Source organism: Zingiber officinale, chromosome 8B (genome assembly GCF_018446385.1).
Source record: "Zingiber officinale cultivar Zhangliang chromosome 8B, Zo_v1.1, whole genome shotgun sequence".
In the NCBI taxonomy this organism is placed as follows: domain Eukaryota; kingdom Viridiplantae; phylum Streptophyta; class Magnoliopsida; order Zingiberales; family Zingiberaceae; genus Zingiber; species Zingiber officinale.
The window spans coordinates 104185657-104208320 of record NC_056001.1 but is presented as its reverse complement, the minus strand read 5'-3'; the positions used below and the strand labels follow the sequence as shown (position 1 = coordinate 104208320).

The following is a 22664-nucleotide window of genomic DNA, read 5'->3' as shown; positions in this document are numbered from 1 at the left end:
TATCATATACTCTTTTGGTCAATTAAAATTATATTGTAGTAAAATATTATCAATTACTTCGACGGTATAAATAAATGATGGAGTAATACAACACAAAAGACTACAATAAATTTAAATAATGACGTAGTTAAAGAAACTATTTACTTCACTACTGAACAAATTTGGGAAGTAGTTCGTATAAATTACTTCGCTACATTTGAATTTATTTGTTGTAGTAAAATATGCTCTATTACTTCAATACTATGATGAAGTAATACAATAATAAATACTTCGACTAAGTCAAATTATATGGAAGTAAAATAAAATATTTACTACACCAAAATTCAAAAAATCTGAAGTCGTAAACATATTTTACTTCGTCAAACAAGGTAACCTATGAAGTAATATATCCTCAATTACTTCGGTATTTTTACTGGTCTTAATGAAGTAATAAAGGTTTTTTACTTCGAAAACGGTTCGATTTTAAACCGATTTTGAACCGGTGATAGACTTCGGTAACGTGTGGTGAAGTAAAAAATTTACCTTTTTACTTTACGTGCGTCTACTTCGGTAATTAATTACCTATTACTTCGGATAATATCCGAAGTCTATTGCTGATTTTGACATAGTGGAGGAAACAAATATGGCCATACAAGGCTTAGAACATCCTTTCTTCAAAGGGTATTATTCACTTGAAGAAGCTTTTAATGCTGCCAGAACTCAACTTGGTGCTAATTTCTTTATTAGCACTTTATTAAAAACAACAACTATGGTGCCAACCAGCTCACAATCAGAAGAAACTCCTACATATGCACAAATTACTGAAGGAACTCATGGGTCTCCTTTCACTTCCACAACATTAGAAGAAAAGAAACCACAACGGACCAACTATCTAACACTGGCCCAGTTAAAAGAACAAGCTGCTACAACTTTTGCTCAAAGAACGTCTGCAGCCCATATATTAGGCCTGCCCAACATTATACCCGAGGATATCAACTCCTACATTCGAAACCTAGCAGAACAATCTACACTACAGACATTTTTTGAATTATGTGAAGCATTAAAGGCCTTCCACAAAAATCCCCCTCCTGGGCTAACTATTACCTATGAAGCAGAATTTGGCCCAAAACTTAAATGTCAGAAAATTGGGCCAACCTGTGAAGACTCTGCTAAATACGGATGGCCATGCCAGTTGCTGTATTCCTTCCGAAAAGCCAACTTAGACTATGAAAGGTATAAAGCAATTTCATACAAAGGAAGACTTATTACTCCTTTTCTTCTGATGGACTACGGACTACTATACAAAGTTTGGATACATGATCCAGATTCTGTTAAAGATTTTCATAAAAAGCTTGGTACTATTATTTCTCTGGCCCTCGAAGAAGAGGAAACGTTTGTTGTATGTACTTTTGACAGCTCTCCACCGGAATGGCTTAACCTTAATATTGAACCAGCCAAACATCTGGTTAAGCTGGATATCAATGAAGTCGGGGGTATCCAAACAGAACTTGAAGATTACCCATCTGACCCCGATCTCCATTGGGAAGCGCTCCCTACTATTGAAGATCAATTAAAGCATTGGAGAGCATCAGTACAAGGAACTAATTGGGCTTGGGATCGCTTGACAGATCCAGATAATTACTTCCTAATAGGAGAAACTTACACTGAGAAGATCTATTGGCCAAAAGATATGGGGACTAGATTCCTCCCTTTCTCCTTCAAAACACAGCATACGACATTGCTTCAACATTATAAAAGAAAAACTGAAAGATACTGTCAGAAGAGACTAGCCGGCTCTGTCCTCTCTGCTAGAGCATATAGAGCAGCACTCAACAGAAGTATGCAGCCAGACTTAGCCGGAAGTTCACAAACTCCCTCTCTGGATCTTACCAGTGACAATAACCTCGACAACTTAATGGAGACTTAATAACGTCATCCATGACGTCCTCTCACATAAACACAACACTACAGTAACATCTACCAAAAATGTCATTCATGACGTTTTTCTGCCACCTAGCCACTATGTCCACCCACCTAAAAAGAAGCCATCTGTCTCCTCAACTAAACCCTTCTTTTGCCAGGCCCCTTTTCCATTTCTTAGAGCTTTCCACTTGTCCTTCACTAAGCCTTCTCTTTCCAGACCCCTCTCTCTCCCTCTCTCTCTGCATTCCTTCTCTTCCAAGAAAAGCTCTCTCCTCCTCCTATAAAAGGACCCCAAAACTCTTTTGCTGAAGCATCCACTTCCCCCACTGCACTCACTACTGTCCATACTCTTCCGCTGTTCTTCAAGTTTGTGCAAGTGTGTTTGTAAGTTCTCTCTGTCAAGTTATGTAAAAATTTGGTACCTTTATGTAATATATGTTGTTTTCTATGTAAGTTATCTTTATGTAAAAATTTTATGTAACTCTCTGTAAAAATTTCTCTACTAAATAAGATCTATGCTTGTTGCTTATTTTATAATGATAATCTAAGTTTAGACTCAAAAACATTCTGTCTCTCTCGTCTTGGTTCTTTTCCTCAGTTCTTGTCTTAGTAACCGACAGGTGAACATTAACTATATCAGGAATAACCAAAATCATATAAGACCTGTGCTGGCTAAGTAAGAAGGGTAGCAACCCAAAATCTTACGCATAAGGCGGGGCACTGATTGAAAGGTGAGGTTCTGAACAGGTGAGACTCCCTGGAAAACAAATAAGAAAAGAAAGCAGTTTAGTAGTATGCAGCCAGACTTAGCCGGAAAAAGTATACTTTTTTACTTTATATACTTGAAGACCCTTTATGACCCTATAAAATTTTTTGGTAAATTTTATAAATTTAGGGTAACAAAAGTAAATTTTTTTTTTTACATACTTAGCCATTATAAAAAAAATTTATAAATTTATATAAATTTTTTACTTTATAATATTATCAAAATATTTACTTTATAAAATTTTTTTTATAAAAGTAATATATTTATAAAATTTATGTAAAAGTAATTTTTTTTTACTTTTGGTAAAAAAATTAGTGTAAAATTTTAGTTTTACATAAAACTGCTAATAGTTTTAATATATATATAATATTATAGTTTCTTAGTTACTATATCTTTTATATGTTAAGGATCCATTCTTACACTACTTTTTATAAGAGGTTATTTTCTGGATTTGAACCCGTGACCTTTTGACCACAAAAGTAATAACTTTACACGTTTTATATGTTACACGTGATATATATATATATATATATATATATATATATATATATATATATATACTTATGTTTTATTTCTATATTAATTAGATGAATAATCTATATAAAAATTTATACACATAGGTTATATAAATACTAAGTCTTTATAAATTTTTATATATTTATGTTCTACTATTTTCTTAATATAATTGATTAATCCAAATTTCATAATTATAGACTAACTTAATTAATTTAAAACTATCTATATTAATAAATTCTTAATTAAATTGAATGAATTCTCTTAATTAACTATTGAGTTTTCGGATATAATATGCTCATTAAAAATTTAATGCTCAGTACCCATTTCCGACCGATTCAAAGTATGGTCAAGAGGAGTATCATTATTTGGTATGAAATGTCAGTAACAGTATTTGAAAAATAATTTCTCCCTTAAAGTTTCAATAGAGTGGCAAGGGGATGGTTAAACAAATTAGAATTTTTTTCAAAGAAGAATAAGGATGATTTAGGAAGGGAGGCTTAAAATGCAAATAGAAAAAATAGGGAGGGGGTCTTACATAGAGGGATGGTGGTAGGAATGGCGTTGCAGCAATGGGTCGATGTTAGTGGTAGCAGCGATGAAAGACGACAGCAACGGTCTCGAAGGGCGACATCGAGTGGAAAACAAAATTTATCGGCTACTCTCAACAAATCTAAATGGTGAGGAACGAGAACAATGAGCGAGGAATGCCGAGGAACGACAAGGCAAGCAAGGATCGGAGAGCGAGGATGGCGTCGTAGGAACGAAGTTGCAGGAGAGGAAAAGTTAGGTTTTAGAAAATAAAATGAAAAAATAATTGACGCTCTAGAGAAAATGTTGAATTTAGAAAAATAAAAAATATCCTCGTGGAACTGCCACATTTGCAATTGTGCACAACCATGATGAGAAGTCATATATATATATATATATATATACATATTTTTTATGTGGCAGATGCACTGTGGGTAGCGTTGGCAACAACATATTTTTTATTTTTTTCTAAGCTCCCGATTATATCAATAAGATTTTATTCTTTAGGATTTAAAGATTGAATTATAGTATTAAGTACAAAAACAAGTTTCAAATTGAATTTTTTTTTTCAAGTGTGCAGTATAAGGTCATTAGAGTATCATTTATTGTGTACATACATTGCATGTGTAATATAATGCACGAATACGTGTAAATTAATGTCGAGAACCCCAACAACAAGCTATTGTAGTGGAGTCTCACTCATAAAATAATTAATTTAATTTTTATATCATATATTCTAATGTCACCCACCTAATATATTTACAAAAGTTTCTCCGTTAGCGGTGCTGTTCAAACTAAAATGTGGGACTAAAGAGAATTATGTCATTGCATATTTTTTTGATATAAAAAATAATCAGAGAAAATTATTAATAAGTTTTAAAAAAAATTTTCAATGTGAAAAAAAGACATTAACGTAATTAATTTCATTTTCGATTTTACCAAAATTAGTTAACAAAAGGCCAAATTCTTAATATATATATATATATATATATATATATATATATATATATATTTTGAAGAAGTAATTGATAATTAAGAAGAAGAGAATAATTACAATGAATAATGTGATTTTCTAAGGTAAGTAATCAATAAACTATAGATTTTACCTCACCCGGTATAAAAAATTCCCTAAAATCACATTTGTTTTTGCAAGGTGGAGTAATCAAATTGTAGTAAATGATAATTATACTTATTATATGAAAGAAGATATATCATAGAATTAGTAACCATTCCAATTTGTTCTATATGCTTTTCACTTAATTTTGGTAAATGCCATGGAATAATCACACATAAAAAAGAAGAAAAGACCAAACCACTATATTGCACTTGACCCAAGGTGTAGTAGAGACCAAATAAATCGCATGTTGTTGTGCTCCTAGGTACAAAAGGCCACACGAGGAGACATAAATCAGTACACAAGTCAGCAATGTGTAAGTATGAGCTTGATAATAGTTTATAGAATTGTGATTTTACATATAATTAATTTGGGATCATAATCCGATTGATTAGAATCAGATAGATAGACAGGATCAAATAATAATTCCATTGATTCAAATAAGAATATCAAAAATAATTTTTTAAAACCGGTATATGTAGCAAAATAATAATAAAAAAATAGATATCGAAAACTCATAATTTTAAAGAAAGGAATAAAAGAAAATATTTGTAACGATCAAAATCGTGAATATCAACTAAGTAAATGTTTTAAATAGTTTAAAAATTTTAACGGTACAAAAAATAAAAATAATCTTAATACAATGATAAAAATTATTTGGAGTTTCCGAAAAAATTTTAAATTATATATTTTGGCCCAATACTAAGCGATTACATATTACACTTTGTAATAAATGTAAATTTTTGAATGAACTTCGATTTAATATATATATTGTACGTCTTATTATTTAATTTGAGTTTAAAGTTTTGACCTTTCAAAATATAAAATCGTAGGACCATTGAATCATAACGATCCTGTATAATCCTAGTGAATGATTCCACTACAAAACATGATCTCAATCAATCCCGGATCAATTTAGTGCTTTCAAATACAATCCTACGATGTAAATTGTAATTTTACGAATCATGAGCTAAACAATGAGGGCACGAGAGAGGGTGAGGATGGGACAAATATGTTGCAAGGAGGGCAAGTTAAATCTCACGTGAGGGAACCTCGTAATCAATTTCCCCATTTCTTTCCCCTTCTGTAGTCTCGCTTTCTCTCTCATTTTCCTTGCCGTGGAGTAAATGATGACACACATTTTGTCTAAATGCTCTCGGACAACAGTGCAACATTTTACTCATCGCTCTCAACCAATCGTCGGTGGCCTTTGACTGTAACCAAAATCAAAATTATATTCTAGAGAGAATGTGAATCCAGGGAATCGTCATCAGTGCGATCGATGCTGAAATCTGATCGAATTTGAACAGCAACTCAAATTGACGACGGAGAAAAACCTATTTAGATCTGGCCAGATTCCAGTGTTGATCACATTGGTGGCGGCCTCTTTGGTTTTATTTTCCCCTTAAGATATAGTTCTGGTCAGAATGACGATCAAAGATCGCCAATGATAAATCGGGAGACGAGTGAAACACAAGGACAGATGATATTAGAGACAATGGATCCGATATCATTTTATAAATATCTAAGCGTCAAATTCTAATTTTAACAAATTAACATATGAGTTTTTTTTTATCTAATTTACCGTAATGCAAACTTGCGTGGAAAATTAATAGGTATAAATTAATACTGACGACGGCATACACAAATAACTGCCAATATTTATGGCAAATTTTCTTGTTTTTCAAATGGTCCTCCGTCTATTATTTCCTTTTTCGGTCTACACCTCCAAGTAAACATAAAAAAAAAGTCCGATCTTTCTTCCCTAATCCGATACAAAGCCCTACCCTCCCTCAGCATACCCTTTCCGGCACTCGAAGCCCTGCCCGTCGCCGACGGAGATCGCACCGATGGTTCGCATTTTCGCAGAAGGTGACGGGGTAGTTGCCGCGATCGACTGAATTCCTTCGATCTGAGCCTCCTCCTCTGACGCTGTCGTTGGAGATGGCCATGGTCCCGCCGCCATCCGTGCAGCCATCTAGGCAGCCGCCGCCTCCTCCTTCCCCGGCGCTCCTCCAGCCCCAGCCGCCGCCCGATAGTGATCGGAGCAGCGGAGAGCTTCGGGCCATGGACTGCAATCTCGTCTCCCTCTGTGACCATATCCAGATGGAGGGATTTCACTCGGGCGCGTTCTCCGATGTGGTGGTGCAGGCGATGGGCTCCACCTACCGCCTCCATCGCCTCATTCTTTCTCGCAGCTCGTATTTCAGGTGCACTTCTGTTCCATACAAGATTGATTTGTGGAATTAACTTTCTTGATCTCTACATGTTCGAAGTGAAGGAATAAGTAAATGATTGTGTGTTTTTTTTACTTTTTGCCACTTTGGATTCAAGTACAAACTTTGCTCAATCTGCTAGGGTGGTTGTGTGTGTGTGTGTGTTTGTAGGCAGTGACACTATATATATTTGCTTTCTTTGCAAAACTTGATTGTTGAAACTTAAGCGCATGTAACAGAGTACTCTCATTTTTTCTTTGAAATAACATGAAATAATGGATTACTTTTGATCTCTTTCTACATCATTTTCTTATTTTTCTATATAGGAATATGCTTCATGGTCCTTGGAAGGAAGCTGGTGCACCTACACTAGTGTTGAACATTGATGATTCTAATGTTAATTCAGAGGCAATTGCGGTGGCTTTAGCGTACCTCTATGGGCACCATCCCAAACTCAATAACACCAATGCTTCTCGTGTTCTAGCGGCTGCTTCTTTTCTAGACCTTCAGGTGTTGTGAATTACTTTTGTATGGATTTAAAATATTTTTGAGTCTACTATTTTTGTTTATTTATATCATTTTACTTGCAGGATCTTTGTGCTATTTGCACTGATTTTATCATATCTGAACTTTCCACTTCAAATTTTTTATCCTATCAGGTGACTGTTGACTCAGACTTGTAGAAATTATGAAGATATCATTTTCATTGATTAATGATATGCATTCTTAATTGGTTAGGTGTTTGCTGAAAGCCACGACTATGGCATACATGGTGAACGAGTTAGTAATGCATGCTGGGGATATCTTTGTCAAAGCGCAACCAAGGAATTGATAGAGGTCAGACATTGTTTTTTATTCAATACAGCATGGTCTCTAGTATTACATATTATGTACCCATTTTTTGTGCTTTATTGAACATTCAGATTCTTCTTCTACCTAAGAAATATTGCAATTTGCAAGTAGAATGTAAAAACTTGGAAACTCTAAGGAGCAAAGTGAAATTTTCTCTAATTGAACATCGATTGATTACAATTTTCTTATGTAAAAGTAGTTTGTAATATGATGATTATCAAAACCTCATTGATAATCATGCTTCCTAGAGAAGATACAAAATTTATACAAAATTTTAAACTTTTTTTTTTTGCATTAGTATACATTCTCTATTGATAATTGTTAAAAATTCTCCTTTTTTTTTTGCTAATAATTTGTATTAGTTGTAAACTGTGATTCTATGGATTGATTATCTTGATTATGTTATTAATCATTACTTAATTATAGTTTCATATAATAATGCTAGATTATTTCATGAGATTATAGATGTAAAACAACTATCCTTTTCTGTCCTAATTCATCACATAAAGTTTACACCTAGCACAGGCGGCACTCATGCAACTCAATGAGAAATTGGTCTGTGTCTTCCAGTCAGCCATTGTTTCGATACATACTATGATAAAAGCTTCATACATGCCAAATCAGCCTGTAAAATGTCTAAAGAAAAATATCACAGAAAAGTTTAGTAAAGAATGGAGGGTTTAAGAAGATTCATAAATATAGTGTTAATTTGAAAATGTTGGTTCACTTATCTATTTATTTATTTATTTTTATTACAATTCAACTATCTTAGTAAAGAATGGAGTGAAGTAGCTTCTTAGTAACTCACGTTTTTATCTATAACAATCACACATGGATATTGCCTCTGCATCTTTATGTGGACAATTTTATGCACTAGGCCTCTTTGTTATGCTTTCATGTTTTTGTTTCTTTTTGCTTGCTTGTTTTGATCATTGTTGTTTGGTTTCTAAAAACTTCTGTTGATAGGTGTTACCAAAACTTTCTTCACAAACTCTGCATGCATTGCTTACCTCCGATGAACTATGGATACCAAATGAAGAGAAACGGTATATCACATTCTAATGGTTATAATTCTCTTTACTAAGATGCAAATTTATTAAAAGGCTGCTTATTATATTTTTGAATGAAGGTTTGAACTCGCACTATACACACTACTAGCAAAAAGTGCCATATCCGAGGCAGAGAATTCTGCACAAATAAGCTCTAGTACAGAGGCTGGTGTTACAGGTACAACTAGGCACAAGCTTATGAACTCTATTGATAATAACTGCAGTGAACAGCTAATGGAGCCTGATTTACAACGATTGGGCATACAAGCACATTTAGAAGGACAAAAAACTGCACATAATATATTGGTCGAGCTGGCTGATTATGTAGTGGACTTCCATGCAAGTTCTTCAAAACCATTACACGAAGGAACTTCTAGTCCAGTGCAAAATTCAAGGTATTCCATCTCAAAGACAGATGTACTTCTTACATCTTTATCTGATGTAAACGCGATAAGAGTATCCTATTCATAAATTGCATCAGGAATGGTATTGAAACTGCTAGAAATGAGGCTGCCATGGAAGGACCATCTGGAGAAAGCCCTTGTTCCAATTTAAACAATAATGTCTGGCTTGCTAGGGAACAATCAAGAGAGTCTCTGATCAGCCTAACCACAAGTGAAACAGCTCGGAATGATTGGGGAAGGTCCAATGTGCCAATATGGGGTGGTAGAATAGTAGGTCGGAGACAAGCCACAAGTGCTGATGGTAGCTCATCTCTAAGGGACGAGGAGTTTGATGCTTTCATGAAAATATTTGAAGGGGGCTCTCTTCTTTACTGCAACATGACCTTTGAGGCACTTTTAAATGTCCGAAAGCAACTAGAAGAGTTGGGTTTTCCCTGTAAAGCTGTAAATGATGGCCTTTGGCTGCAAGTTAGTATATAAACTCCATGAATGGTTCTAATTGCTAATATATATTTTTTTTCTTCTTCAATTTCTTCAAGATGTTATAAGATCTAAGAAATTTGTTCTGTTGTTACAGATGCTTCTGTGTCACAGGGTTCAAGCAATTGGAGCTGATACCTGCAAAAGTTGTTGCTTGCCAAACAGTTCATGTGCTTGTAGACAGGCTTATGGATATTCACATGGAGGTAATCCAGGTGGCTATTATAGACAAGAACATGACAGGAGAAATTCTAGTAGGAGCGGGAATATATACCTTTCAGATGTCCAGGGTGAGGGAAGTGGTCTGTTTGGACCTGTTCGGGTTCATGTAAGGGGAACAATTGATGGACTTGCAGGCATTGGGCGTGGAACTTCGTATGAGCCTGGTACAGCTTGGCCCCCTACACGATATGTTTATTCTCGTGTTCCAACAGCTCTAGGCACTAGGAATTCTCAGCAGGGACTTGCTCATGATGAACCAGAAGCACGGGTTGATCTTAATGATGTACCTAATGATGGCTTAACAGCTTTGGTTGGCCTTGTGCAAGGAAACACTCTTGTTCATGTTGCAGAGCAAAGAGGAAGAGTGTATGAAGTAGACGTCCAGAACACATTTTCTGGTGGTGTTTCTCACCCTGGAGCATCTGATATTTCATCTCAAATGTTGGACTCACAGGATCATTCCATTGGCCTTGAGTGGGAAGGTTGTGAGGGTTCATCAATATCATTAGATCTTAAAACTCCACTACGTCATTTTCCTCCATTTCGATTTGGGTATGCTATCAGCATTTCCCTTTTCATTATTTGTCTTAGTTGAGATTAATTGCACTGAAGTATGATCATACTTAGGGATGGAATGAGTACTGAATTGTAGTTATTTGAGGTACTTGATCCATTTAAGTAGGTTCGAGTACTTGATTATGCTTAACAATGGATTTTAGGTGTCATTCGGGTTTGCTTAAAATCCCATACCTAACTTATTTGTGGGTTTGAGAATCCATTTATCACCCAAAGCAGTCATTTAATCAGGTTCTAATTGCAAGATAATCAGGTTTTGGTTCAAATAGCATCCAAAATGCAAGTTCTCAAACACACCAATCCTTATCATTCTTTCTTGCATACTATCTCTTGTCATTTACTTCTATAGGTTTTTTCATAGTTAATGGATGCTGAATTTTTAAGATCATGTAGCACTTTTATTGATTGGTATACATTTTTTCTCCGGAGAAGAGAGCTTTTGGATCCATAAATCAGAGATACAGTTTATGTTTTTTAAACTGCTATGATTGGTCAAGTACTTGTCAATTTCTGATACTAAGCAACTGTAGCGAAAATGTTTGCTCTGTCCAATGAACAAACATAATGGAATTTGCTTTCAGAGCAGTTGAAAAAGAATGGTTTCCTATTAGTGCTGATTTTTCTTCCCAATATGATTTTATTTCTAGAAATAGAAACATAACATTGTCAGTATCTCGTCCTCCTATTCCTATTTTTGTCTTAGTGTTACCTTTGTTCTTGTGGACGCACCTAACCTATCAATTTGAACTTTCCTGTTGACGGCCTGTCTAATGAAATATCAGGGTGGAGTTTGAAGATGTTGACAGACTCGAGGATGGTCAAGTGAAGCACTCCCCTGAAGTATTTTATGCAGGATCACTATGGAAGGTAACTGCTCCTAAATTTGGCCCCTTCAACATCATCTTTGCCTTTGTCATTCTTAAGAAAATTTTGTTACAGGTAAGTGTCCAAGCTTTCAATGACGAGGATCCTCAAGGACGCCGCACCCTTGGTAATCTTTTGCATATTTGATATATATATGACATCATATGTATCTTATGATGCATTTCGTACGGTGGCGTGACCTGGAATGTCATCATTTCCAGTTTGGTTCCAGTCAAACATTTGGATTTGATTTTTAATTAGAAGGGTCATTCCTCCACCTGATTGATGATTTCATATTGTCATTATGGTTAGTCTATGTCCCTACAGCAAATGATTATTGCTAATTCAAAATACTCTTTACTCAATCACCCCCTTTAGAGAATCTGAAACGATTTGAGTTTGGAAAATTGCTATTGATTTCATTCTTAAAAGTTATCATAACCAAATGAGCCGATCCAACCAGATATTAAACTAAACAATTGGATCTGTCATTCCAGTTTACTTATTATTTCATCTTCTTTTGGCTCTTTTTTAGATTACTCCTATAGCAAAGATGGGTTTAGTAATAAAGAGATATTAATTTGCATTAACTAATTTGGATCCTTCACTATGCAGGTTTGTTTCTGCATCGACGGAAGGCCGAGCTAACAGATTCTCTTAGAAAGGTTAATTGATTTTGTGCTGAAACTCTAATTTTGGATTGTAATAATTTTGGCTTTCCTTCTCTTTTTTGTAGGTGCACGCGTATGTTGACTCTCGTGAAAAAGTCACTGCCCGATATCAGGTAGGCTGAGTTGAAACTCTTATTTAGCTTAATAGGATCACGTTCTTTGTTTCATATGTTTGTTCATTGGCAGTTAATATGCCCTTCGAAGCGAGAGGTGATGGTATATGGAAGTTTTAAGCAAGCGGGAACTTTGTTACCCAAAGCTCCAAAAGGATGGGGTTGGCGCACTGCTTTGCTATTCGACGAGCTCAGTGACCTTCTGCAAGCCGGAACTCTGCGAGTCACTGCAGTAGTGCAGCTAGTTTGAGGTTCAGTGTCAGAAACTTCTCATTTTTTTCTGCTGTTTTTTTTCCAATAAATCAATGCCGAGTTTATAAAGGTTCTGCAACAGTAGACATTCATGCTACTATCAGTGGCCTGTTATACTTTGATTAGTTCGCATTTGTATATACCATCCGAAACTCATGTTTCTCTAATGGGTAAGCTTCTCATCGGTGTAGAAATTTCGTTTGTCTCTGACATAAAGAAGTTTGGTCTGAGTCGCAATCTACAGCCCATAAATTGTTGGATAGAATTTTTTTTCTGTAATTCTCGTTGTTATTTATAGTCTATAATTTCGGATTGTTGTACAAAAGACTTGGGATTTCCACGATAGTAATGCTTGATCAATTCTTGTCCAAATCAAGGATTCTCATATTCTATTTATGACCGCAAAGAAGTTCGCGGTGAAGCATTAGGCAGTATAGCTTATTCCCTTTGTGATTGCCTTCTAGTGCTCGGAATGATAGATAATTCAGGATGAAATTCTACTTTACCTCAATACATGATTTACTACCAAATACATGCTAGAGTAGGCCCAAAATCTTCATGGAACATATGCTATTTGTTCATAAACTGCTAATATCATTATTGCACGCATATGCCGATATGTTCTTATTCAATATCGGAGAAAGTGGATGTTCTATCATTAAAACTTCTGAATGAAGTCGTATATGAGGTCAGAGATCTCATGAGGCTTCTCCTGGTTGATGAAGTGACCGACTCCTTCCATCACGACAACATCTTCGAGCAATGGAACCAACTTCTTGAAAACACCTTTGTGTATGTAGTCTTGAACTCCTGGGGTATGGTAAGTTAGGTCAAGATCCCCTATAATAAACTTGGTTGGAACTTTTACTTGGACCCCAGTCCAAGGTGCTGTCAATTCCCAGCTCCTGCATTTTGATACAGGTAGAAAAATATCAAAATAGTTCCATTGCTTCATAGTTAGGTGTTTCACATGCAAATCTGAAACAATTTAGCAACTCAAGCACTGTTCAGTAAACTATCTAAAGAAACTTACAAGTTCATGCACCGATAGTAGTTCAATCCTCCAGTAAAACCTGACTTCTCAAATTTACTAGCGAAGTAGTCTATGTCTTCTTCGGTGAGCCACGAAGGCAAGCCGGCCGGAGCCTCGATGGAATTTGCAAATCCTATCTCCTTTGGTATGATCCAGGCCGCCGGAGTGCGGTAAGTCAAGACCTTTTTAAACAGTGTGGCAGTACCAATCTGCTCGAATTCAGCTTCTATTGCTCCTTGTTCCTAACAAAACATAGGGTAATTTGACTGCACAGTGATAAAAAAACAATGGCTTCATACAATTTAGATGCAAGGACTGCACCCCCAAACAATCACAAGAACATAAGATGAAGAACATCATTCTAACAATGTGCTTGTTTATTGCATATATATTAAAATTCTGAATAAATCAAATTAAATTGTAAAATTAACTTCCATCGATTTAACCGAACTTTTGATAGAGTTGAACTTTTGATCACATTACAGAGTTACCTGGAATCGGCAGATGTAGTGGTCCTCTCCAAAAATAGCTCTGATCCCATCCACCGTTTTCAGTTTGGGATTGCGTGGGTTGTAGGGCACACTGAGGTTCACCAGGGCCTTCACCTTGTCGGGGCGCAACACGCATAGCCACCAGGCGACGATCGCGCCCCAATCGTGCCCCACTACGAACACCTGCGCGTGACCGAACAACAGGCGTCAGCATCGTGTATCAATCGGTGCTTTAGGGATCGGGAAGATTTTTTTGTTTTTTTCAAGGGGAATAATCACTTTGTCGTCGGAGACGGCGTCGATGAGCGCGACGATGTCGCCGACGATGTGGAGGATGGAGTAGGAGGCGGCGGAGGGAGGGGCCTCGCTGTCGCCGTAGCCGCGGAGGTCGGGGGCGACGGCGTGATAGCCGCGGGCGGCGAGGGAGAGGATCTGGTGGCGCCAGGAGTACCAGAGCTCGGGGAAGCCGTGGATGAGGATGACGACGGGGCCCTCGCCCTTCTCGGCGATGTGCATGTTGATGCCGTTCACCGGCAGCGTTCGGTGGCTTATCCCTTCCATCGCTGCTGCTGCTCTCTCTCTCCTCCTCCACTGCTCGTTCGCTGCCCTTCTTAACTTATCCACTTCGCCGGCGATGGAAACAACAAAGAATTATCAACATACACCCTAAGGTTTAATTAATATCAAAATATCGCTCTTTTTATCATAAAAAAATTATGAGTGGAATGCTGTTTTAATAAATTTAAAAAAATGAATTTTCTTTTGACAATATAAATAAAAATAGCATTTTTTTTATTCTCTACCAATTAAAATATTTAATATAACTGAATAAAATGGCATTAAAATAGAAATGTTTGGCAACCTCTAAATATTTTCTTACTTAAAATAAAAATTTCCATAATTTGTCAAAATAGAAAGTTGATTTAATTTTCTTACTCATTTAGTTATCTTCCTTTAAAAAGAAAAATAATAGAATGATCGTTGAACGAAGGATATATATAATTAATTACTAAAATAATTTAAAATGTTCTAGATGCCAGTTTCCACGAGTGCAATTTTTTTTATTTGAGGGGAAAAAATAAAAAAGGATTCAAATAGGAGTTAATATTCGGGTGGTAAATTGACATGTAATCTGTTGTCCTTGAAGTTAATCGGCGTGTTGTCACAAGAGTTGAGGTAAGTTCCTTTTTTTAATAATCTAGACGTCGAACTAATCTCAAAGGTAAATTTATGTATAATTAGAGGTCGACTTTTAAAATATTCGTCTCTTTCAAATTTTAATCTTCTTTTTTTTTTTTTAATATTTTTACCACTACATCACATCCGTAAGAGTAAGCTGAGATAAGTTTATAGTAAATAGCATGAACTAGACTAGTTGATATGAACGATATTATTGTTTTTTCCGATGATAAGCAGTGTGAAAATTAATCCTATATTCTAGAAGCTCTTTCATGTGTGTATATAAATTTAATGTCAAAAACACGGCTACATTAAAATATTTTTATTAATTTATTAAAAATATGTAAATTTAATTAAAATTATTTTAATTTAATTAACATCTTAACTTGTAAGAGCTTTATCCCAACGTAATACTTTCCTTTTTTTTTTAAATCGTGAAAAGGGTAGGGGGCACCTTTTGATAAAAAAATAAATTGGGGTGCCTCACGCCATCAACTCCATTTTAAGTGACACAATACCCTCCAGTACACTATTGGCTTATGATACAATTAGTTAGTTCATGTGGTAGAAGATATGATTTTATATCTGTTATAATTATAAATAATTATTGTAGTGATAATAGCTATGATAATATAGTTGCTATAATTATTATAATAATTACAAAATATAGATTGAAGATAATAGTATTAAATAATATAAAATAGTACTGGAGGATATTTGAATAAATGTACATGCCAGAATGAAGGTGAAGTATCATTTTGATATAAAATCAAAGTAAAATCGGGCTTCCATGATTTTTTTTTTTTAGTATCATTATATTTTATAATTTTTCTGTTTTTTATTTATATCTTTTGCCCATCTTGACATAAGTTCAATAGTTTTATATTTTTAGATATATTTTAATTTTATGTGAAATTTATTTTTTTTAAATATATTTTAATTTTTAAGTAAAATTTAATTGATTTTCAATATTTAATTAAAATATGACTTATTTTGTGAAAAGGAGAACCGCCCGTGATAAAAAAGAAAAGAAAAAAAAACTTAATTAAATGAGAGGGGAAGTTGTACTTGTTTTCTTTTTGTTTGAAAGATACATACGATAAAGATGAAAGAATTATATATTAATTGTACAAAATAATTAAATACTTACAACGATCTCTCGTAGATATGTAATCGACGATGGTAAGACTTGTTGTTGGAAGAATAATCACAAAATCAGAAAGCTTTTCGCAATTCCACGAACCAAATCCCACCGCCTCAAATGTTCTTGTTCCTCTCTCGTTGTCTCTTTCTCCACCATCGTTGAATGATCTTTGAACGCACCTCTTATAAAGGGAAATAACTCAAGGGTATAATGGACTTTTTCCATTAAGAGTAGTGGGGAACATGGGCACGTTCCCACATTCCCATTTCCTATATCTCCCACTCGTCCAAGGTAAGTCACTAAGACTAGTTCATTCAGGTAAGTCACTAAGACCAGTTAGTCACAAAGACCTAATAAGTCACATAGACTATTTGAGAGTTTGGTCACAAAGACCATATTAGAATATCCAATCCATATTTAGAGAAAATAGTTCATGCAACAACAAGCACATTAAGCGATAGTTGCTAAAAAGATTATTACACCTTACATAGTCATTCTCTGAGCGATCAATGTTAATAAAGTTGTTACACTTTACTTAGTCGTTCTTTTAAATAAATTAGAGATATACTCTTCATGACACATAAACTCTCTCTACTGGTGGCACATACCCTTTATCCAAGATTCATCCAATCTCCTAGTGGCACACAACCATTATTTTAGAGATATTCATGTCTTGCTATTTACCTAGATTAAATCATCTTTATTTATATCAATATGAACATCTCTAATCCCTTATAATGACTATTATGTCAAGAGCATGCTCCATATTCAAATATTCACTATTATTTCTATACATAACAGAAATAGGTCGATCAGTGAATAATATCAAAAGATGTAAATATATTTAATCGTCCTTTTCAGCTAAAATATATTCATTTTAATTAGTCGCTTTCCTAGTTATGCTCCATAGACTGAATCACCCATAGCTATAGGATATATGCTAAAGTAGCAGACACTGATTAAAACTTCAAGTAAACAGCTAAATAGTCACTAAGGGTAAAAACTGAGTTTAACTTATAATCTCAAATGTCTCACATAGTAGAGAAATAGGGATCTATTCTCCTACTACTTTTATTGTCGTAATAGCACATGTGGTATGAATCATATGTTACAATATTATTCTCTTTACTAAAAAAAAAGCGCATGTTATCTTTAAATTTAACATTGTACAGATTTTGATCTAAACATACCTAATGTCTAACCCTGAATTCAACATATGAATTCTAATATAGCTTTCAACAGGTTCAGTAAATAGTGGGTTCATTTACTTCGATCATTATTAACACATAAATGATCTCAACTTGACACAATTATCAAGGCGACATTAACTTATGGTCTGTCTCTTTTTACAGCTACTTAAGTTGTCTCATAAGCAACGATCTTATCTTTATTTGTCCTCAACAAACAGAGATGATTGTCCATGTGATTAGACCATTCTCAACCTGCCAACATACTCACCGAGATCTTGAATGTAGCAAAATCATATACTTATACACTGAATAAATTATGGCAAGTCACACAATCAAATCACTAAGGCTGATTGCTATTTCAATATTGTTACATTCTACGAAGTCCCAAAGACTTTACATGTTCTTTAAATAACTCTTTAGTCATTGACTTAGTAAAAGGATCTGCAAGCATAACACATGTAGGGACATAGTCAAGAATTACTTTTCTTTTAGCCACAATATCCCTCACAAAATTATATTTAATTTCTATATGCTTACCTTTGTAGTGATATTTAGAATCCTTGGAAAAAACTATTGCAGCTTAACTATCACAGTAGACAGTTACTGGATTTCCACTGTCCTCAGTCAGCTTCAGATGCTTCAAGAACCTTATTAATCAGACTGTTTTTTGTATAACTGCTGAACATGCCACATATTCAGCTTCCATAGTCGACAAAGCTACACAAGCTTGTTTCTTGTTGTTCCAAGAGATGGCGCCACCATTCAACAAGAATGCATAGCCTGATGTAGATTTTCTATCATCTAGGTCCCCAGCCCAATCTGCATCTGAATAACCTTTCAGACTCATATCTGATTCTTGAAAATAGAGACAATAATCTGTTGTCACCTTCAGATATCTTAATATCCTTTTTTACTGCCTTTCAGTGTCTCGGTCCTAGGTTTGACTAGAACCGACTAACTAAGCCAACAACGTAGCTGATATCGGGACGTGTTTACAGCATAGTGTACATCAAACTACCAATAGCACTGACATATAATTTTTATTCATTTCAGCTATTTTCTTGGAGTTTTGGGGGTCATACTCTTGCTCAAAATAGTACCTTTCACAATAAGTGTATGTTCTATGTTGCAATTAGACATGCTGAAATGATGTAACATCTAATTTATAAAGACTCTTGTGACATACCCAAAAGTTTTTTAGGATGATCTCTAATGATCTTCACCCTTAAGATGTACTCAGCTTCTCCCATATCCGTTGTATCAAATTGTGATGACAACCACTTCTTGACTTCATTCACATACCCAATGTCATTTCCAGCTATCAACATATCATCAACATATAATGATAAAATGACATACTTTCCTTTTTCTCTTTTCAAGAAAACGCAATGATCTTCATTGATCATTTCGAAATCATAAGATAAAATGACTTCATTAAATCTTATGTTCAATTATCTTGATGCTTGCTTTAACCCATATATAGACTTTTTAAGTCTACATATTTTCTCCTCTTGGCCTTCAGCAATGAAACATTCTGGCTGAACCATATAGATTTCCTCGTCGAGCTCACTGTTAAGGAAAGCGGTTTTTACATTCATTTGATGTAATTCCAAGTCATAATGTGCCACAAAGGCAAAAAAAACTCGTATTGATACAAATTTCCCAATAGACTTTTGGGCCGGAAGAAGATCAACTAAGTCCCAAACATGATTATGATTCATTGACTCCATCTCTTCATCCATTGCAGCTATCCACTTTTCTCTAATTCTACATCCTAATGCTTCCTCAATGAATTGAGGTTCGTCATTGTCAACTGGAAGTATTATTAATGTCTCTTTCTCAATATCAAACCTCTTCTTAAGTTTGATTTTACGAACACTTCTTCGTAAGTTAGGTTGTTGAGAAGTCAACTCATGACTTGGTATATCACTCCCACTCGGTTGACTAAACTCAAGCATCCCTTTTAACACCTCTCTGTTAGGATCGTCGTACTCGGCTAGAGAGGGGGGGTGTGAATAGCCGACCCCAAATCGTTCGTTTCTTTCTACAAATCAGGTTAGCGCAGCGGAAAATAAAACAATAGAAATGAAAATAAGGAAGAGCAAACCTCAACGCAATGATGTAACGAGGTTCGGAGATGAAACTCCTACTCCTCGGCGTGTCCGTAAGGTGGACGAAGCCTACCAATCCGTCGGTGGATGAGACCCCGGAAACTCGGCTAATAATCACTCCTTCTGGGTGGAGAAACCTCGCCACAATATCTTGCAACAGCAAGATAAACAGGAGTACAAGAATACAGCAAGAAACTAAGTACAATACAAAAAATGTAATAACCCTAGCTTGCCTTCTTGTCGACTGGATGAAGCAGCAACTTCACGGGAATCCAACCACAGCACCAACTGTCCAGTTGAAGTCCCAGCCGAGGGAAGCTCACGCGAAGCTTCAGCGAAGAAGAGCTCAACAAAGCTCAGCAGGAAATAGAAGCTTGGAGGAAGAAGAGGAAGAAGTCATCGAAGCCCTCAGCTTCTTTTATACCTACATCCACCGAAGAAGAAGCCGAAGACGCAGAAGATGTAAGACCGTGAGACAACGGATAGCTCGATCGATCAGTCAAGCCTCGATCGGTCCAGGCACCTCGATCGGTCCCGGGACCGATCATCACCGATCGGTCCTCGGACGATCCCACCTCGTAAGAGAGGTGGTCGTCTCGATCGATCGTGAGACCGATCAGACTCTCACCGATCGGTCTCGGATCGATCAAATAACTTACGTAACCCTTCGTTTGTTATCCGATCGGTCACTGCACCGATCGATACTCAGCGTATCGGATCGGTCACTGACGATCCGTTTAGAGCTCACCTAAACCCTAAATGGTCCTGAGAACGAGCTACCGAGCCCTCTCTTGACCTAGTCCGGAGAACGAGCTACCGAGCCCTCTCCGACTTCGTCCGGTCCAGAGAACGAGCTACCGAGCTCTCTCTGACCACAGTCAGGAGAACGAGCTACCGAGCCCTCTCCGACTTTCCGTGCCAAGTCTCCAACTTGGTCATCTCCGTGCCAAGTCTCCATACTTGGACTTTTCCCGTGCCAAGCTCCCTGCTTGGACTTTTCACCAGATGTCTGGTCAACCTTGACCCATCTGGATTTCCCTTGCCTGACTTCACTCACTAGGACTTCCAAACTGCCTAACTTCACTCACTAGGTCTTTCCCCTGCCTGGCTTCACTCACCAGGTCTTCCCAACTGTCTAGCTTCACTCACCAGGACTTTCTCCAACTGCCTGGCTTCACTCACCAGGACTTTCACTTTCACCTAGCTTCACTCACTAGGATTTTCACCTGGCTTCACTTACCAGGATTTCCCGACTGCCTGGCTTCACTCACCAGGACTTTCCGAACTGCCTGGCTTCACTCACCAGGACTTTCCGAACTGCCTGGTTTCACTCACCAGGTCTTCCCAACTACCTAACATCCCAGTTAGGACTTCCCAGTCAAGTATCCGGTCAACCTTGACCTACTTGACTCTTCTTCATCCAACCTGATCAGACCCCGATCAGTATCTCTCCGCATGGACAACTGCACCTGCATTGTCCATGTCTACATGTCTTTCTGTATTGTCAAACATCGAAACCATGACCAAGGTTTACGCTTGGTCAACTAGGTCAACCTTGACCTACTGGAAATTGCACCAACACTCTCTTGTTAATAATATCTCTTCCTCCTCAAATAGAGGAACTGTTTTATTAACATCACCTCTGGTTGGAAACTCTTTTTCGAGAAAAGTCACATCTCTCAAATCTATTTCGGAGATGGTTTCATCTAGTTGCTCACCTATTAAAATGTAACCTTTGGAGGTCTTATGATATCTAATAAAGATATATTTCTTACCCCCTAGGTCCCAATTTTTCATACTTGTAAGAACTATCATGAACATAAGCAACTGACCCCCAAAGTCTCAGATTACTTAAATATGATTTTCTGCTTATCCAACGTTCATATGGGGTAGATGGAACTGACTTTGAAGGCGCTTTGTTAAGTATATAGGTAGCAGTTAATAATGCATCTCCCCAATAAGAGATGGAAAAATTAGCTTGTGCTATCATAGACTTAACTATTTCAAAAAGAGTCCTATTTCTTCTTTCAGCTACCATATTTTACTGTGGAGTTCCAGGGATTGTCAGCTGTATAATATTCTCTCTTTCATTACATATTATCTTGAACATATCAGACAAATATTCTCCTCCACGGTCAGTGTGTAAAGTCTTAACTTTACGTTCTGTTTAGTTCTTAACTTCGTTTATATAACGAATGAAACAATCTAATGCTTCAGATTTATGAGAAATCAAATACACATGACAGAACCGAGAGAAATCATCAATAAATGTAATAAAATAAGAAGTTCCATGTCTAGCCTTCATATTCATTAGACCACAAATATCCGAATGAATTAACTGCAATGGTGATTCAGCTCTAAGTCTTGGTTATATAGGCCACGAGTTAGAAAACCCTGTCAACCAATCGATTGGTAAAAGTACTAGTCGGATGCCCTCTATGGAAATTTGATTATTATAACCCAATGGCTCGATACTAGTCGATTGGTGAAAGTACCAATCGACTACTCCACACTGGTTGAATGAACAGAGGCATTCTGTTCGCTCCCAGTCGATTGCACAGTTGACTGGTACCTCGAGTACAGTCTCTCAACACTCGAACCCTCACCCTCACAATTCACTTGATTCTTTCTTGTAGCTTTGACCTTTTTCCTTCAAGTCTACTTCCTTTGGCTCTTATCCCTCGGATGCATTCACGCTCGCGGCTTGCCCCAATGTCATCCTTCACATTGCCTCGAAGTCGCTTCTCTCAGCTCTTATCCTTGTTGTCTTGTCCACAGTCCCTCGGATGTTCCATCCTTCACCGAACCTGAAGCCATCAAACTGAGTCATATGTGTATCTTGCACACTCACATACATATATTAAATACAAGGATAAACCTAACTTAAACCCTTTGCCTAAAAATCAAAACACATGGTCACACAGACCCTCAAGATTGCATCCAATATAGTAGTTGTCGCAAATTATCATTTTCAAGTTTAGTATCTTTTTA

At 36.3% G+C, this 22664-nt stretch overlaps 2 protein-coding genes across 3 annotated transcripts; one reads left to right on the top strand and one right to left on the bottom strand.

The window, feature by feature from the left end:
• The first annotated feature begins 6568 nt into the window (after positions 1-6568).
• On the top strand, positions 6569-12719 carry LOC122016308. Of its 2 annotated transcripts, XM_042573559.1 has the most exons (14): positions 6569-7036; positions 7369-7552; positions 7633-7701; positions 7781-7879; positions 8861-8940; positions 9024-9121; positions 9212-9338; positions 9425-9815; positions 9925-10601; positions 11408-11492; positions 11565-11616; positions 12105-12154; positions 12226-12273; positions 12347-12719. In XM_042573559.1, the coding sequence occupies exons 1-14, from the start codon at positions 6771-6773 to the stop codon at positions 12521-12523; spliced, it is 2403 nt and encodes an 800-aa protein (XP_042429493.1). In that variant the 5' UTR covers positions 6569-6770; the 3' UTR covers positions 12524-12719. The 2 variants fall into 2 exon arrangements, with proteins under 2 accessions (XP_042429493.1, XP_042429492.1); XM_042573558.1 differs by having other exon boundaries at positions 6570-7036; positions 9024-9338.
• Positions 12720-12998: 279 nt separating this feature from the next.
• On the bottom strand, positions 12999-14703 carry LOC122016309 (epoxide hydrolase A-like). Its single transcript, XM_042573560.1, has 4 exons — positions 14329-14703; positions 14050-14232; positions 13559-13800; positions 12999-13430 (listed from the first exon to the last, which is right to left on the bottom strand). Exons 1-4 carry the CDS (start codon positions 14608-14610, stop codon positions 13184-13186), a joined length of 954 nt encoding a protein of 317 aa, XP_042429494.1. The 5' UTR covers positions 14611-14703; the 3' UTR covers positions 12999-13183.
• Between the last annotated feature and the right edge of the window lie 7961 nt (positions 14704-22664).

Bases quoted from the DNA above. Each gene is read 5' to 3' on its own strand.
- LOC122016309 (XM_042573560.1), bottom strand. From the start codon at position 14,610: ATGGAAGGGATAAGCCACCGAACGCTGCCGGTGAACGGCATCAACATG. The intron at 14,233-14,328 runs GTGATTATTCCC...GGTCACGCGCAG, and splicing joins ACGCCGTCTCCGACGACAAA to GTGTTCGTAGTGGGGCACGA. The intron at 13,801-14,049 runs GTAACTCTGTAA...ATGTTTTGTTAG, and splicing joins ACTACATCTGCCGATTCCAG to GAACAAGGAGCAATAGAAGC.
- LOC122016308 (XM_042573558.1), top strand. From the start codon at position 6,771: ATGGCCATGGTCCCGCCGCCATCCGTGCAGCCATCTAGGCAGCCGCCG. The intron at 7,880-8,860 runs GTCAGACATTGT...TTCTGTTGATAG, and splicing joins CAACCAAGGAATTGATAGAG to GTGTTACCAAAACTTTCTTC. The intron at 11,617-12,104 runs GTAATCTTTTGC...TTCACTATGCAG, and splicing joins TCAAGGACGCCGCACCCTTG to GTTTGTTTCTGCATCGACGG.